General features: G+C 52.5%; 1 protein-coding gene across 1 annotated transcript; it reads left to right on the forward strand.

Moving 5' to 3' along the window:
• The first annotated feature begins 402 nt into the window (after window positions 1-402).
• KLRG2 (killer cell lectin like receptor G2) lies at window positions 403-16,733 on the forward strand. The gene is made up of 5 exons (XM_030853966.2): window positions 403-1,186; window positions 7,421-7,522; window positions 8,254-8,399; window positions 15,898-16,001; window positions 16,478-16,733. Exons 1-5 carry the CDS (start codon window positions 403-405, stop codon window positions 16,596-16,598), a joined length of 1,257 nt encoding a protein of 418 aa, XP_030709826.2. The 3' UTR covers window positions 16,599-16,733.
• The last annotated feature ends 429 nt before the right edge of the window (window positions 16,734-17,162 follow it).

The following is a 17,162-nucleotide window of genomic DNA, read 5'->3' on the forward strand; positions in this document are numbered from 1 at the left end:
AACTCTCAAAAATCAGCACGATGGCAGAGGGCTGGAGGGGGAAATGGGTGGGGCCAGGGACAAGGAAGAGAGAAGGGTCTGCGCTCTGGGCTCCCCCTTACCCGTCTCCCGGCTCTTTCTGGGTAACCCCTCAGCCAGACCCTTCTGCCCCTCTCTTCTCCTTCGCCAAGTAAAGGCGAGGCTCGGGGCCTGAAGGGGCGTGGCCAACAGAACCCGAGCCACAGCCAATCCCAGCCGGGTCCTTGGCTCGGAGGAGGAAGTGGGTGTGGCGACGGAGAGGGGCGTGGCTTGACGGTTTAGAGCGACTCGTCGGAACCAGTCCCGACCCGGGAGGCGAAGCTAACTCCCTACCTGGGCCCGGGTGCATCCCGCTCGGCACCTCTCGGCTGCTCCGCGTATAAAATGGAGGGAGCCCGGGCGGCGTCGGAGGAAGACCAAGACGGAGCCGAGTTCCCAATGGAGCCCTTGGGAAGCCGGGTCCCGGAGCTGGAGCAGCCCCAGGTCCCCGCGGAGGAAAGACGCCCTGAGAGTCCCGAGAGCAGCCCGAGTGTGGCTCCCGCAGTGAAGGAGGAGGCGGGCGCGGGCCAGGACCTGTCGGGCGGGAAGAAGCTGCCCTCGCCTCGACCCGGGCCCCTGCGGTTGCTGCCATCCAGCCCGGGCTACAGCGCCTTCCGCCGTCAGGAGTCGGCCAGCCCGGAGCTGCCGTCGCCGGGCCCAGCCGCGGCTGAGCAGCCCCGGGACGGCGAGACGCCGGGGGCAGAGCAGATGCTCAGGGCCGCGCCCGGTGAGCCGGCTCGGGGCGCCTGGGCCCCCATGGAACTGCAGGTGGACGTGCGCGTGAAGTCCGTGGGCGCGGCCGGCAGCAGCTGCGCGCCCTCGCCGGCGCCCTCCACGCGCTTCCTCACCGTCCCGGTGCCGGAATCGCCGGCCTTCTCCCATCACGCCTCCCCAGCGCACCCGCTCCTGCGGCTGACCCCGTCTCCGGGAGGCACCTGGGGCCGTGGCACGCCGCTGGCCGCAGCCCGGACGGAGCGCGACCTCGACGCCGAGGGTTGGGCCGGTCCCGCCGAGGGGCGCGCGGAGTCCCCGGGCTCCCCCACGTGCCGCTGCCGCTGCAAGGAGGACGCCGTGCTCCACGCCGAGATGGACGGCGACAAGAAGCTGTCCCGCGTCATAAAGCTCGTAGGTAAGCGGGCGCCGGGAGCCGCGCTCTCGGGTGGGGGTCGACGAACGTGAGGCCCGCCTGCTACCCACCCAGCGTTGGGCCACTGCGGCGGAGGAACCCCACCCGGCCTCTCTGGCGTAGAGTCGGTAACTTTTGATCTACGTAATTATAATCCAACTTGTTGGCAGTAAAAGAATAAAACCGCTATTCTCCCTCCCCGACCCTCCAAGAACTTTCCCGTTCGCTCTTGGTGTGCGCAGCGTCTTTGAGAAGTAGAGGTGGAAGGAATTCCAGGCGAGGGGAGGTCTTTCAGGATCACGTGACGGCGGTGGCGGCCCGGCAGCACCGCGGTCTCCCGACTCCTTGCTTCGGCTCGCCGATCTCTCGCAGGTCCAGACTCCTTTTTTCTCTCTCGTATATTGAGGACCAGTTGACCCCTAACACTCATCCATTCAGCAGCTACTGCTGCTACTGCGTGGGGACTTCGGGCCAGACTGTGCTAGGGTGTGTGTGAGTTTTTTTGTTGCCGCGTGGCGGGTGGCGACTTGCAGGGAAGAAGAAAGAGCCTGAAAAATACAAAAATCCTGGACAAGGAACCAGAAAGGAGTGGCTGGTGAACTTGAGGGCATGGGAAAGCTTCCTGCAGCTAAAGCCCTGAAAGCTGAGTAGGAGTTGGGGGTGGTAGCGCGCCTTCTGGCTGGAGGGCCTAGAGGCCTCCCCAGCAGACAACCTGCTGAAAGCTTGACCGGTTGAGAGGAGACCGGTCAGCTAGACAGGCTCCAAACCCCGAGGGCCTCTATGCCAGGGGTTCTTAGACATGGTAGAGTTCAGGGGCTCTAATCACGCGGGGACTTTTGCAAAGTTGGGTGTGAGCACATTTTCTGCACGAGAGGTGTATCGTTTTCTGGTGCTGCTGTAACAAATTGGCACAAACTTAGAGGCTTAAAATGGCACTAATTTATTATCTTGCAGTTCTGTAAGTCTGAAGTCTGATATGGGCTCAAGAGACTAAAGGCCAGATGGCAGGGCTGTGATCCCTGCTGGGGGCCCTAGGAGATGATTGTTTCCTTGCCTTTTCTAGCTTCTGAGGGCGATTGAGTTCCTTAGCTCATGGTCCTCTGTATATTCAAAACCAACCAGGACTTCCCTGATGGCGCAGTGGTTAAGAATCCGCCTGCCAATGCAGGGGACACGGGTTCGGGCCCTGGTCCGGGAAGATCCCACATGCTGCGGAGCAAATAAGCCCGTGCACCAGCACTCCTGAGCCTGCAAGCCGCAACTACTGAGCCCACATGCCACAACTACTGAAGGCCGCGCGCCTAGAGCCCGAGCTCCGCAACAAGAGAAGCCACCGCAATGAGAAGCCCACGCACCACGACGAAGAGTAGCCCCTGTTCTCTGCAACTAGAGAAAGCCCGTGCGCGGCAACGAAGACCCAACGCAGCCAATAAAAAAGAGAAAAACCAGCCAGTGTCAGGCTGAACCTTTCCACTGCCATCTCTGGGGCTCTCCTGTCCTTTTGCCTCCCTCTTCCATTTATGAGGACCCTTGTGATGACATTGGACCCACCCAGAAATTCGGTATAGTCTACCCATCTCAAGGTCAGCAGATAAGCAACCTCAATTCCATCTGCAGCCTTAATTCCTCTGTGCCTTGTAACCTAACATATCCACAGGTTCCAAGGATTAAGACGTGGACTTCTTTAGGAGGACATTATTCTGTCCACCACAATGAGTCTGTAGCTTTTTTTAAAAAATAAATTTGTTTATTTTATTTATTTACTTTTGGCTGTGTTTGGTCTTCGTTGCTGCGTGCGGGCTTTCTCTAGTTGTGGTAAGCGGAGGCTACTCTTTGTTGCGGTGCGCAGGCTTCTCATTGCGGTGGCTTCTCTTGTTGCAGACCACGGGCTCTAGGCACGCGGGCTTCAGTAGTTGTGTGACGTGGGCTTCAGTAGTTGTGGCTCGCGGGCTCTAGAGTGCAGACTCAGTAGTTGTGGCGCATGGGCTTAGTTGCTCTGCGGCATGTGGGATCTTCCTGGACCAGGGCTCGAACCCGTGTCCCCTGCACTGGCAGGCGGATTCTTAACCACTGCACCACCAGGGAAGCCCAAGTTTGTAGCTTTTTTTTAATCAGATTAATAATAGGAGAGTCTGTGGCTAAAAGGGTGGGATGATAAGGAAGTGAGGACTCAAGGAAGTGAGTCGTGGGGAGGTAACATGGTTGGATTTTTATTCTAGAAAGTGAGCTCTGCCAGCACTGTGGAGGAAGGTCAGGACAGGCATGAAATTGAAGGAAGGGAGACCTTAAGAGGTGATAGCACCAGTTCCGCAAGAGCCGATGAAGGTTTGATCTATGGCAGAGGTGGGAGGGAGTGTTCAAAGGTTGAATTAGAGAGTGGGGCCACTGCCCTGATGAAGATGCGCTAACAGGAAGAGTGGGGATGATTCCCGAGTTGCTGAGCTGGGTAGCTGAATGATGGATTGATTGGGTTATCCTTGCAGAATGGAGAATGGGGGAAGAGGCGTGGGAGAAATAAGCAGGTACATTTGGGAGTTCCAGGTAGTGATGTCATTTAAAGGGAGAGGAGCCAGGCTTCCCTGGCGGTCCAGTGGTTAAGACTCTGCACCCCCTGCACACCTCCATGCTGTGTAGCACAGCCGGAAAAAAAAAAAAAGGAAGAGGAGCCAGCCACAGACTGGGAAAGGAAAATGTAGGTGGTAGGAAGAAAATCAGGATGCAGAGAAGCAGAAAAAGGAGAGAGTTTCTGGAAGATGTGGTCAGCAGTGTCCAGTGTCCAGGGGAGAGGCAGACTTTGGGACTGGATGGTTAGGGAGAGCTGCCACGTGGAAACAATACTCTGGACATGAGGCAGGTAACCCGGGGGTGTGGAGAGGAATGACGTCAGGGGAGGGAGATGCCGGGCAGGAAATACTGCAGGGTGCATGCAGACACTTGATGCTTTGCGCTTCCTCTCTGGGAAGTGTGGGATTAAAGAACTTTCAAGTTCCTGGCTGAAGCTTGGTCTGAGGGAGGCTGCTTGGATGAGGATCTCTGCATTGTGGTTTCTGCCTGTGGTGGCCTTTACCGCCCAGATCAAGCTGGTTACAAGAAGAGGGCACACTAGGGCACAGGCTCAGGGACTTGCCCAGGCCAGTGCGGTAATGCTGCCACCCAGCTGTTTCATGTCCCCTCCTTGTGAACCCAAGAGGGAGGAGACCACTGTGGAGAGGGTTGGAGACGTCACTGCTTTGTCTCTTCCCTTGCTTTTTGGGGCAGATGTCCCAGAGGCGCTGTCCAGGTGTAAACTGAAGAATCAAGGACTCAGGGAATGTTCTATATGGGACCCCTCAGCCCAGAAGAGAAATGGGCTTTTTCAGAGAGCCTAAAACTGGGGGGGAGGGACTTCCCTGGTAGCACGGTTGGTTAAGACTGTGGGCCTGGGTTCAATCCCTGGTCAGGGAACTAGATCCCACATGCGTGCCGCCACTGAGAGTTCCCATGCCACAACTAAGTAGCCCGCCTGCCACAACTAAGACCCGGTGCAACCAAATAAATAAATAAATAATAATTAATTTAAAAAATAAAGAAATAAAACTGGGGAAGAGCTGGATCCTCAAATGGAGACTATTCCCCTTTAGGTGTTGGTTCAGAGTCACCTCTTCTGGTCCCCAAGGCAAGATCAGGTGTCCCTATTCCATGCTCCACGGGCCCTTGTGCTGCCCAGCTCCAGCGTCCCTCTTGTAAGTATGCTCCCCTGGATTCTGAGCCGCGCGGGGCATGGCAGGTGACAGTCTAGCCTTTCACTGAATCTCCAGCACCTGGCACTTAAGTGCTCTGTAAATCGTTACTCAATGAGTAGCACTAACCTCAGAGTGTAAGCACATGTCAGAAGCGCTTAGTCCCATCCCCGTCTGGGGAAGGGGAGCGGCAGTTGGATCTCAGTGGTTGTCCAGCCTTGCTGCCGCCTGTCACATTGTACTCAACACATCAGGTGTGGAAGATGTGAGGAAACGGCCATCCTGACCCTGCCCTCCAGCAGTCCTCAGTCTGGGCAGGAGAAAACAAAAGCGCCTGGCAGTCTGGGATGGTGCCAGGAGGGGTACATTCAGAGGAAGAATGCTCTCAGTGCCTGGAGGAAGTGGAGCTGGGAGAGGTGATGTCCAGCATGGTCAGGCTCTGCCGGGAGAGCAGAGCCACCGGCCGAAGTAGATGGACCTGGAGGCAGTGACACAAGCAGGCCTCTCACTGGCAGGAGCCCTTTGAACCCCTGTGCTGAACTTTGTATTTGGAAGTTTGTATTTTATTTTTTTTAATAAATTTATTTTATATATTTATTTATCTTTGGCTGCGTTGGGTCTTCGTTGCTGCACGCGGGCTTTCTCTGGTTGCAGCGAGCGGGGGCTACTCTTCGTCGCGGTGCGTGGGCTTCTCATTGCGGTGGCTTCTATTGTTGTGGAGCACGGGCTCTAGGCGTGTGGGCTTCAGTTGTTGTGACACGCAGGCTCCAGTAGCTGTGGCTCACGGGCTCTAGAGCTCAGGCTCAGTAGTTGTGGCACGGGGGCTTGGTAGTTATGGCTCGAGGGCTCTAGAGCGCAGGCTCAGTAGTTGTGGCACGTGGGCTTCAGTAGTTGTGCCTCACGGGCTCTAGAGTGCAGGCTCAGTAGTCGTGGCGCACGGGCTTAGTTGCTCTGCGGCATGTGGGATTTTCCCGGACCAGGGCTCAAACCTGTGTTCCCTGCATTGGCAGGCGGATTCTTAACCACTGCACCACCAGGGAAGTCCCTGTATTTTATTTTTTAAGATGCCCCCCTGCCCCAATTGGATAAACTAAGTCGCACAAAACCTGGCTCCACCCCAGCCATGGGATTTGACTAGGAGGAAGCAGAAGGTGTTTCAGTTGTGGGGTGGGAAAGGTAGTGGAAATGTAGACAATGACGATGGGATGAGCAGTGAAGAAAAGCAGCAGAGGGTGTGACCCTGGAGATGTCAATCCCAGATACAAACAGGAAATCGGGTGGTGGGTATATACAATGTCCACGGTCTTTTAAATGGAATTACTCTTTTCAAAGTAATGAAATATTTGCCACAGACTAACGCCTGCTGTTTCAGGCTTCGGGAAGTATAATGATTGAGTTCTTAGGACCCTCACACTGATTATGTGGCATTCCTGACCCTCATCCCCAAGATTTGGGTGGGTCCTGGGCCCCTTGCAGCGAGGTGTTTGCTCTGATTGATTTCACGCCTGAGTCGTGGCAGAGGTCAAGTTCTGAGTGCTCAGTTACTTCAGATGGGTGTGTCTTTCCAGGTGGAAAGCTGCTTATAATTCTGGCTGTGATTAAGCATTTACTATGTTCTACTCCTCGAGTTTTCCCCTCTGACTTCCCTGGTTACTCCATCTACAGGGCAGGATGTGGCATCGGAATGTGTTCTTTTTTTTTTTTCTGGCCACGCAGCACAGCTTGCAGGATCTTGGTTCCCCGACCAGGATCGAACCTGGGCCCCCAGCAGTGGAAGCACAGAGTCCTAACCTCGGGACTGCCAGGGAAGTCCCTGAACATGTTCTGTCTCTGAGCCTTTGCACCCTTCCTCCCACCTGGAGTGTCCTCCTGTCTTCCTTTCCCCTCCACAGCCTCGTTCCAGCCATCTGGTCCCCTGGGTCCTTGGGCAGCTGACAACTCACATCTGTCTAGCGCTCTGCAGCCCGAAAGGCGCTCTCTGTGTGAAGCTTCGTTAGTGGCCTCCAGTGACCTGGAGAGATAGAAGAGGCAGATGTGATTCCAATGTTAAAAGGAAAACCACCAAGAACACTTGAGGGGCCCATAGAGTCAGGACTCGAACTTGAATTTGGGGGTCTGTCGAACTCTGAACCTAGCCTTCGTTCCTCTCTTGTGTGGAGTTTGATCTCCTGCTACCTTTGCCTGTCCCGTTAGCTCCCTGAGTGCGGGGCCCTTGCCCCATCCTTGGAGCTATTTGTGCCCTATGTCTAATGCACATCAGATGCTCAATACATGGTTCTTAGCCACTTTCTTTCTTGAAGAGAATCTTACGTCTTCTAGTTATTTAAGAAGTGGAATATCTTCTAGCAGTTTTCTCCGAGGTATGAGGTTTGGACCCAAATTCAGTGGATTATCCTGGTGTCTTGGGCCTGAGGGTGGGCGATGAGGTGGGCATGTTGATGGTATAGGAGTCAGCATGGTCCTGAGTTGGGACCATCTCCTAACCTGTGTCTCCTGGTTGTCCCCTCCCCTCCCGCAGGGCTGCCCATGTACATGAGGTCCCTGCGCTGGGCCCTGGCAGTCATGGCCGTGCTCCTGGCGGTGTCTACGGTGGCCATTGTGGCCCTGGCCTCGAGAGCAGGTATGGGACCTCCCCGTCCCCTCTCCTCCCCCTCTCCTCCCCTGCTCCCCCAGCAGGGTGTCTAGTCCTTCTAGCTCCTTTGTGAGAATTAGAAAAAGACACGCCCCCCACGCAGATGCAGCGTGAAGACACAGGGCTCGGTGAGCAGAGGTAAGGGAGAAGAGCCCCTTCCTTCTGTGGACACAGCCTGCACTTGGAGAGGCCTTGTGCACAAGCTGTGCAGCCTTCCCAGGGCCTGCCCTCCTTGCTTACCCCTCCAAGGCTTGCCAGTTCCATGCCTCCAGATTTGCCCCCTGATTTTTTTTTTTTTAATTTATTTTTGGCTGCGTTGGGTCTTCATTGCTGCACGTGGGCTTTCTCTAGTTGCGGCGAACGGGGGCTACTCTTTGTTGCAGTGCACGGGCTTCTCATCGCGGTGGCTTCTCTTGTTGTGGAGCATGGGCTCTAGGCGAGCGGGCTTCAGTAGTTGTGGCACGTGGGCTCAGTAGTTGTGGCTCGCAGGCTCTAGAGCACAGGCTCAGTAGTTGTGGCGCACGGGCTTAGTTGCTCCGCGGCATGTGGGATCTTTCCGGCCCAGGGCTCGAACGTGTGTCCCCTGCATTGGCAGGCGGATTCTTAACCACTGCGCCACCAGGGAAGTCCGCCCCCGCCCCCCCCCCCGATTTTTGAACATCCACACATTCAGCTCTGTACAGTTTACCCTGCACTCACTGGTGGTCTCTGTGCTGCAGGGGCCAGGTGCCAGCCATGCCCCCAGGGCTGGATGTGGTCCATGGAGCACTGCTACTACCTCTCTGCCGAAGCTGAGGCCTGGGAGGCCAGCCAGGCTTTCTGCTCAGCCCACCATGCTACCCTCCCCCTGCTGAGACACACCCAGGTGAGGAGGGGGGGAGGTGGGCAGGAGAGGGGCGTGGTTATCATTACGGATTAGATTCTCAGTACTAGAAGGAACCTCAAAGATCTAGTCCAACTCTATGTTATAGAAAAAGTCACCAAGGCCTGGAGAAATAAAGTGACATGCAGGAGGACCAGACATCAGGTCTCCAAGATGTTCAGTTTGCTCTTCATTCTAAGAAGTGGAAGTGGAGCTGGGGAGGGCTGGAGCGGAGATGCTCCCATCCAACCTGGTGACCAAGCACTTAACAGTGAGCTCAGGAACAAGTCTGTGCTGGCCGGTCTGTGGGAGAGACACACGTGTACCCTCTGAGAGGTAGTCTGGAAAATAAATTACATTTAGTGGGTATTCCAGTCAGGTATTGCTATAATAATACTGGGTAACAAATCACCCCAAAAGTCAGTGACTTAAGACAATAGGCATCTCTCTCTTGATCGCTGGTCTGTGGGAGGCCCATGGATGGGCTAATTTGGGCTGAGTCTGGCAGGACAGCTCAGCTTCGGGATTGGCTGCACTTGGCTTGAGCCCATGGATTGGGCTTGTGTTTGCTCCATGAATCTCTCGTCCTTCTTCTTGAGAGAAACTCTTTGTAAGAAAAATGGCAGGAGGGCAAGAACTGAGAACTTCTCATGTCATATGTGCTAACATTCCGTTGGGCAAAGCAAATAACATGGCCAAGCCCAACATCAAAGGGACAGGGTAGTATAGTCCATGCCCCACTCCCACCCTGGGGGTGGAGGGGGAGGAGTGAATATTTGCTGAATAATAATCCAGTCAGTGGGTCTGAGAGTGGCTACAAAAAAGGACCTATAAACTGGATCCAAACCTTGGCTTAATTTTATCTAACTTAGGGCAGGTGCCAAGAATTTATATTAGCTGTTCTAATATGCATGAAAAAGCACCATTCTTTCAGTCAGTGCCTTAATAAACATTTACTGAGCACCTACACTGCGTTTGGCACTGGGGATCCCATGAAGAGCCACGAGAGCACAGCCTCCACCTTCACGTGACTAAGAGCAGCGAGTGAGGCAGAGAGTAATCTGGAACTCATAGAAATAGATGTTTAATTACTATATTGATCTATGCTATGAAGGGAAGGTGCACGATGCTCTGGTTATATATGACAGGAATATGTGATTGAAGGTCAAGGTGGGCAGGGCAGCGTGGACCAGAAAAAAAAAAAAACCGGAAACTAAAAACTAGTTCAGGAGATGGACAGACAGCCTCCTGGAATCCTCTGTCTCCTGCTTCAGTCTGGACTGGCTGCTCACGAGGCCTGCTACCCAGCTATTGACTTGGAATTTCTTTTTACCTTCATCCTCAACATACCTTTGCCTCTTTCCTGTGTGAGATCCCGTTTCCTAGATTCCATGTCTTTTCTTGGTAAAGCACACCCTGTATAAGTTTGCTGGAAGACATTTGAGATCTTTCATGTCTAAAGATACTTTTATTCTAACCTCTCATTTGATTGATAGCTTGGCTGGGTACAGATTTCTAAGTTGGAAATAGTTTAGCTCCAGAATTGTGCAGATTTTGCTCCATTGCCTTCCACCTTTTAGTCCGACCACTAAGAAGTCTCATTCACGCTGATTCCCAACCCTTTGTATGTGACTCTTACCAGCCCCCCTACCCCAAACTCTGGAAATTTTCAGGGTCTTCACCTTTGTTCTTATTCAGTGTTCTGAAATTTAACAATAATAGTCCTTTGTGGGTCTTTTTCTTCATTTTTATTTCTGCTGCCTTATTTGTAATTTTAAGAACTCTTTTTGGTTCTTCAAATGTTCCTTTTGTATGGTGTCCTGTTCCTGTTTCAAGGATGAAGCATCTTCTCTTATCTTACTGTAAATACTAATTATAGTGTTTTGGAAGTTTTCTTCTGCTCCCTGCATTATCTCTGCTTTTATGCAAGTGCTTTTTATTCTGTGCCTTGGCATTTTCCTATACCTTGCCTCTAATATTTGAGCACTTTGGGGCTTCTCAATACAAATTAGCATGTTTCTCAGCTTCCTCCCACTCCACCCTTTCCTTGAAAAATCACTAGGCTTTCTTGGGTCTGCTAGGCCAATCAGTGTTGTCCAGCTTCCAAAATTTTGTCGACATTTCTCATCTGCTGTTATCTCCTCCCATTCTTATATCCTTTTTTCCCCCTTATGTTATTATTTAAGGAAGTTCCCTTCTGTTCCTGTTTTACTAAGAGTTTTAAGCATGAATGAGTCTAATTTCATTGGATTTTTTTGCATACATTAAGATGGTAATATCTTTTATGTTTCCTCCTTTAATCTTGTGGTTATTATTATTTTTTTTAAAATGCTTGGCCTCTTGTAATAAGGTTTATTTAGCCAGGATTTTTTTCTTCCCAAAATACTTCTGTATTTGAGTTGATAATTTTACTTAAGATTTTCTCACATATGAAATTTCATTTCCTGCCCAGTCCTAAAATCAAAGGTATTCCACCCCACACTGCAGGGAAGGCAGCTTCTGTAGTTTTCTTTTCTCTGGGAGAGTTCTCATGAAGTGGATATAAAAATCTGCTGGAGAAAATGTTTTACATGAACATGGATTATTTTATTACCAGGAATAACACATTTTTCCAAAAAACATGGGGAAATGAAAAAGATACAATGTAGATTGAAAAAAGTCACGTGTGATCCCAATATGGTAAATATATATGCAAAGAAAACATACTGAAAGGAAGTATATTAATAGCGGTTATCACTGGAGTCAAGATTACGAGCGATTATTTTCCTTCTTCTTTAAAGCTTTTTTAAATTGTCTAAATGTCCTACAAATAGTATGCACTATGATTAGGGGGAAATACTAGAGTAATGGTAGCCCATGGAGGCAAGAGATCAGAATATAATGTTTTCTGCCCAACCCAGCCTGGTTGCATCTACAAAATGAAGGCCAGTGGGAACTTGGTGAGTCCCTAGAGAGTCTCTGCCTGGACCCGACGAGGGGGGCGAGCTGGGCAGGGACTTAGCGGCCCATCTCCTGAGTCAGACCCACTGAGCACAGCAAGTGTCATCAGAAAACTGGTGAAGTAAAAGTTCCCTGCCCTCGGGCCTCTCATCAGACAGGTTCAGTCCACCATGACCTCGGACATCGGCTGAACAAATGGCCTCCCTGTGGCTGGGGGTCCTCAAAGAGGGGAGATGAGCCGAACTACCCACATCGCAAACGGAGCTTGAATTCTTTTAAAACTAAGCAAACAGGATCAATCATTTGTAACACAAGTATATATTCAGAAAATATATCACAAAGTTTGGATAAGCTTTTTCCAAAAAGGAGCTTCCAAAAAGCCCCTTGCAAAAAGACCAAAGTGAAGATTTGGGTCTCAGGCAGTTGAAATCCAGAATATGACGACTGTGGAGCTCTGGAGTCCTGCTGAGTTCTGGACAAGGGCCAGAAGCTGCAGGAGGCACCAAGGCAGGTATGGGGAAGAGCAGCGGAGGACAGGCTGGCCGCTGGCAGAGGGGCTGGGCCGCTGGCAGAGGCCAGGCTCCACGAGCTGGGATGCGAGACCCCAGGGACACGCCAAGGCGCCAGTAGGACACGCAGCCCCAGGATAGACATGTCTCGTCCTCCGCAGAGGTTAGAGGAAAGGAGCGAGTTTCAGTGCCTCTGTGCCGTCAGTCATTAGACTCACTGGCCATTGCTTTAAGGTCAGCTTTGTTTTGCAGGGTCGGGGAAGGAAGAAGCGTCCTGAAATGTACACATTGACTGTAAGCCACGTTTTGAGTGCGGAAAGATGGAAACACGAATAAATACCAGGATTCAGAAAATTAAGTAGTTTAAAACATTTAAATATTAAAGCAGAAATGTTTGAAGGCAGAAAGTAGAATGGTGGTTGCCAAGGGGAGGGGGAAATGGGAGTTGTATGGTGGGTGCAAAGTTTCAGTTGGGGAAGATGAAAAAGTTTTGGAGATGGGGGTGGGCGATAGTCCCACAACAGTGCGAATGAACCTAGCGCCACTGAATTATACACTTAAAAATGGTTGAAATGGTAAACTTTATATATATATTTTACCACAGTTTTTTACTTTTTTTTTTTTTTTTTTTTTGCGGTACGCGGGCCTCTCACTGCTGTGGCCTCTCCCGTTGCGGAGCACAGGCTCCGGACGCGCAGGCTCAGCGGCCATGGCTCACGGGCCCAGCCGCTCCGCGGCATGTGGGATCTTCCCAGACCGGGGCATGAACCCGTGTCCCCTGCATCGGCAGGTGGACTCTCAACCACTGCGCCACCAGGGAAGCCCTACCACAGTTTTTTAAAAAGAAATGTATGAAAGGATGGAAAACAATTTACCTTAATTTTAATACGTAAAATATGAGAGTTCAGGTAAATTCTGCTCAGGATCACATTCCCCTCCCCCCACGTTGGTGGCAAAGTTGGAGATGCACCAGCTGGAGTAGATGGAGGCCCCAGATACCTGTGCCATTACGGAGCAGTCCTTTGAGCCATAAATTACACAGAAGTTTCTAGAATTTACTTATATCTCCAGGCAATGCTTTTCCCACACCATAATTCTTGCTAACAATGGGAACAGGTTAATGGTGTCTGAGCTGCAAGGAAAAAGACGGAATGGAGTGGGTGGAGCTGGGTGGGGACAGGCCATGGCTCCTGTCACCAGGAGGCCCAGAGGGAGAGCCACATGGCCTGGGGCTAGGACAGAGAGAAGGGAAGGATCACCTTGGCAATGCCAAGGCATCAAATGAGGTCACATATGTTGGAGTCGGACACGAAGCTTTGTACACCATCCAACGGACTGGAGGCGCCTCATTTAGTGAGTGTGTACTACATGCCCTTGGCTGTGTGCACAAAACATCTCCCCGTTTTACAGAGGACCACGCTGAAGCTCTGAAAGATCGGGTAACTTAACTAGGGTCACTTAGCTTGCAAGTCACAGGACCAGAATTTGAATATGGGGTGGCCTAGCCCCAAAGCTCTACTCTGCAGTGATAGCCCCCTTCTCGGCCCTGGGAGGAGCTCCAAGCTCTGGTGTGTCTTCCCGATCAGGCAGCTGATTGCTGCCAGGAGGTCGGGGCTGGCCAGCAGGAGCCCCGAGTCTGCTGCAGCCACGGCAGTGAGATGCTTTGAGCTGCTGTGCCCTCTGACTCGCAGCTCAAACCCAGCCCAGGTTCCTTCTCATCCCTTCCAAAGCTCCCACCCAACCCTGCCCAAGGGCCCCAGCCTGTGGAGTCCAGCCAGAGAGGAAACGACCAGCCCAGGAGAGGCTGTACGTGCGCCTGATGCAGTCTGGCCTTTGGGATTTCAGAAGGGGTAAGGTTGGCACCCTTCAGTCTGGAAGTTCCTTCTGGCTCTTCTCCCAGCTGTTGACCAGCTGATGTTCTCTTGAACGTCTGCACCAACACCTCTGGGAGCAGGGCTGGCCTGACAGCCCGATTGTTACCTGTGGCCCTTGCTGGTTATTGGCAGTGACACAGGGGAGGGGGGCCAGTTTTGTTGAGCTGGTCTACTATGTGCTGGGCTGTCGTGGTCAGTGGTGAATAGGGCAGGCACCCGGCGCTCACCAAGTTCACTGTCTGATACAGAAAACTGACAAGGAAGCCAGCCAGCCAAATGCCACACACCATGCTCTAAACTGTGAAGGTTGTGGCAGCCCAGGGGAGGGGGTCAGAATGGTGTCCCTACAGGAAGTGACCTTTAAACTGAGACCTCAAGGACAAATAGGAGTGTCACCAAGGGGATGGGCATCACGTGGTGCTTGCTTTCTCATCCCCAGGGTTGAGTATAGAGGTTTTGTCTCTGTCAACATAAACACTTTCCTAGGGAAGAACTGAACATACATCAGATTTATGTCGCTTCTCGTCACTAACGCGAATGTGTGCTGCTCGGCGTGGGCTCGCTGGCATGGTCTGCTTTTTTCCACTCGGCGTGGTTTTGTATCTACGTTTCCTTGCGTAACTGCATCTTCCGTGTGCTCACCATCTTTAACAGCTCTGTGAGTTTCCATCATGTTGATGTCCCAGAATCTGCCTAGTTATTTCCTGACTGCAGAGCATTTGGGTGGTTTCCATTTTTTCTTTACAAAGAGCAGTGTGATAATTTTGCGAAAGTTCATTTTCTCCCCTTTATGTACTTGGATTTCTTCCCCAAAGTGGAATTACCCGTCCGAGCAATAGGAACTGTGTTGCCACTCTTTTTTTGTAGCACAGATTATGTTCTGGAAAGACTGGGCTGGTGTGGACCACTGTCCCCACCTCTATCCACCAGTCCCCTGCACCAGGACTTACAATATTGAAACATCTTTTTCCAAGTTGAAACTTTTTAAATACAATTTTTTGCTTTAATTCATTACTAAAAATAACATGACGCTGGGGACAATTATTTAAAAGAAAAAAGCATCTCCGCTAGCTCTCTAACATACTTGTTTTGCTTTTTGTTGTTTCTCGTGTGTCTGCGCCCATGTGCGTACACATTTTTTCATTCTTATAATCATGCCACAACTTTATTTTTATTTATTTATTTATTTAAATAAATTTATTTATTTTATTTTTATTTATTTTTGGCTGCGTTGGGTCTTCGTTGCTGCACGCGGGCTTTCTCTAGTTGCGGCGAGTGGGGACTCCTCTTCATTGTGGTGCGTGGGCTTCTCATTGCAGTGGCTTCTCTTGTTGTGGAGCACAGGCTCTAGGTGCGTGGGCTTCAGTAGCTGTGGCACATGGGCTCAATAATTGTGGCTCACGGGCTCTAGAGCGCAGGCTCAGTAGTTGTGGCGCACGGGCTTAGTTGCTCCGTGGCATGTGGGATCTTCCCAGGCCAGGGATCGAACCCGTGTCTCCTGCATTGGCAGGCGGATTCTTAACCACTGCGCCACCAGGGAAGTCCATGCCACAACTTTACTTCAGCTTTTTCACTTACTGTAACCCTTCATGTACTATGACTTTTCCCCATGTTGCCCCAGGGACTTCATACCCTTATTTTGAATGGTCTTCATAATACTTCCGGAATGAATGCAATGTAGTTTATGCTCTTGCTGGCGACTGCATTGTTGACCATCTGCTCCCTGGCCGTCTCTGCAGCCTAATCAACCCTAGCGCTCTTCTCCTGCCCAGTGAGGCTACTTGCTGTTTGTCACCTGGATTGCTTTGTAGGCTCCCAGCTTTGCTCATGCCCTTCACCCCCTCTTCTCTGAGCTGCCTCGTTTCTCTGTCCGCTCAGTACCCATCATGCATTGCTCGTGGGGATGGGCGATCACGTCCTGTCTCCCCTTGGGGAGGGCTGAGATGGGATTGCCCCCATTTCTGGTCCTCAGTCCTGAGCACAGTGCCTGTCAACCAGCAAGCACCTAATACAGCTTCCCAATTCCTGGTGTTTGGGGAGGGATGAGTCGCTTCTCTAGCTTGTGGAACTGGGAACTTGCAGAAACCTGGGATGGGGGATGGGGTAGGGGGACGGAAGCCCCAGGTGAGCCGTATCAGTGGCCCGAGAAGAATGACGAGCTGCTTTTCTCTCTCTCAGGACTTCCTGAGCAGATACCCAGTCACCAAGTACTCCTGGGTGGGGGCCCGACGAGGCCCCCAGGGCTGGCACTGGATCGATGGGACCCCTCTGCCACCCCAGCTGTGAGTGACCGTGGGCCTGGGTGGGCGGCCCCTCTGTCCCCAACACGCTAGCATTGGGCCCCCAGGGTGACCCACGTGATACCACAGCAGGCGCCAAAGGGGCTGGAGGCCTTCCCCTCCACGTGTCGCCAGGTTCACCCCCCTGCACCACCCCCAGCCTAGGATGTCCCTTGGTTTCATTTAGTCCTCATCACCCCATCCCTTGTTTGGGTCCCACGCATTCACCCAAGAAGGACTGTCACCATGTTCTATGGATAAGGGGAGTGCTGCTCAGAGAGGTTTGGTGGTTTGCCCAGGGCCACACAGCTGACTCCCTGGGGCAAGAGGCGGGGCACATCATCATAACTCCTGCCTCAGAGCTCTTTCCAGACCCCCCGGGCTCCATGCAGCGATCCCAGCGGTACCCAGGCAGCGGGCACAAGGGCTGGGAGGGCCCGTCAGCCTGAGTACCTTCCCTTCCTCTCGCCCTTCCCCAGACTCCCGGAGGAAGACCAGCAAGAACCGGATCTCAACTGCGGGGGCCTGGAGGGAGGCAAGTTCGTGGCTTCGGACTGTGCCTCCCCCAGACCCTGGGTCTGCGCCAGGGAGACCAAGTGACTTGGGTTCTGCCCGCCCTGAGCCTGCTGGGGGAGGCCAGGCTGAGAGCCGGGGCAGCCTCCTCCCCGGACCCAGGCCTCCAGGTCTCCCCGCTCTGCTCAGTGGCCCCGCCTCGGCGAAGCAGGGAGCGGACTCCTGGCGCAGGGAGGTCGCATCCGCGGGGAAGGAGACGTTCTGCGGCCCCGCGGCTGAGCGCCCATTTGAGTGTCCAGCTGCTGAAACGGATTTGTTCTGTGACCTTGTGGGTTTTTTTGGTTTTGGGTTTTTCCTTCTGAGCCTCAGTTTCTCCCTCATTAAAACGGCCACTTCTCATTCTCCCACTTACCTGCCTAGTCACAGGTGTGCACCCTTTCAGGCCTAGAGAGACAAAAAGGATGAACGGTCACAGGTGATCCCAACCTGGCTTCTCATCGAGCCCAGGAAGTGAGTCTCGCATTTCGTGGCCTTGGGATTTGGCAGCGATGACATTATTGCTACAAAGGCCACTTCCAGGCGGCCACGCACGCCGGCAGCATCCAGAGGGCAGCGCGCGAGACGTGGCCACCCCAGAGGAGAGACGAAGGA

The sequence above is a fragment of the Globicephala melas genome, chromosome 9 (assembly GCF_963455315.2).
Source record: "Globicephala melas chromosome 9, mGloMel1.2, whole genome shotgun sequence".
NCBI classification, from domain to species: domain Eukaryota; kingdom Metazoa; phylum Chordata; class Mammalia; order Artiodactyla; family Delphinidae; genus Globicephala; species Globicephala melas.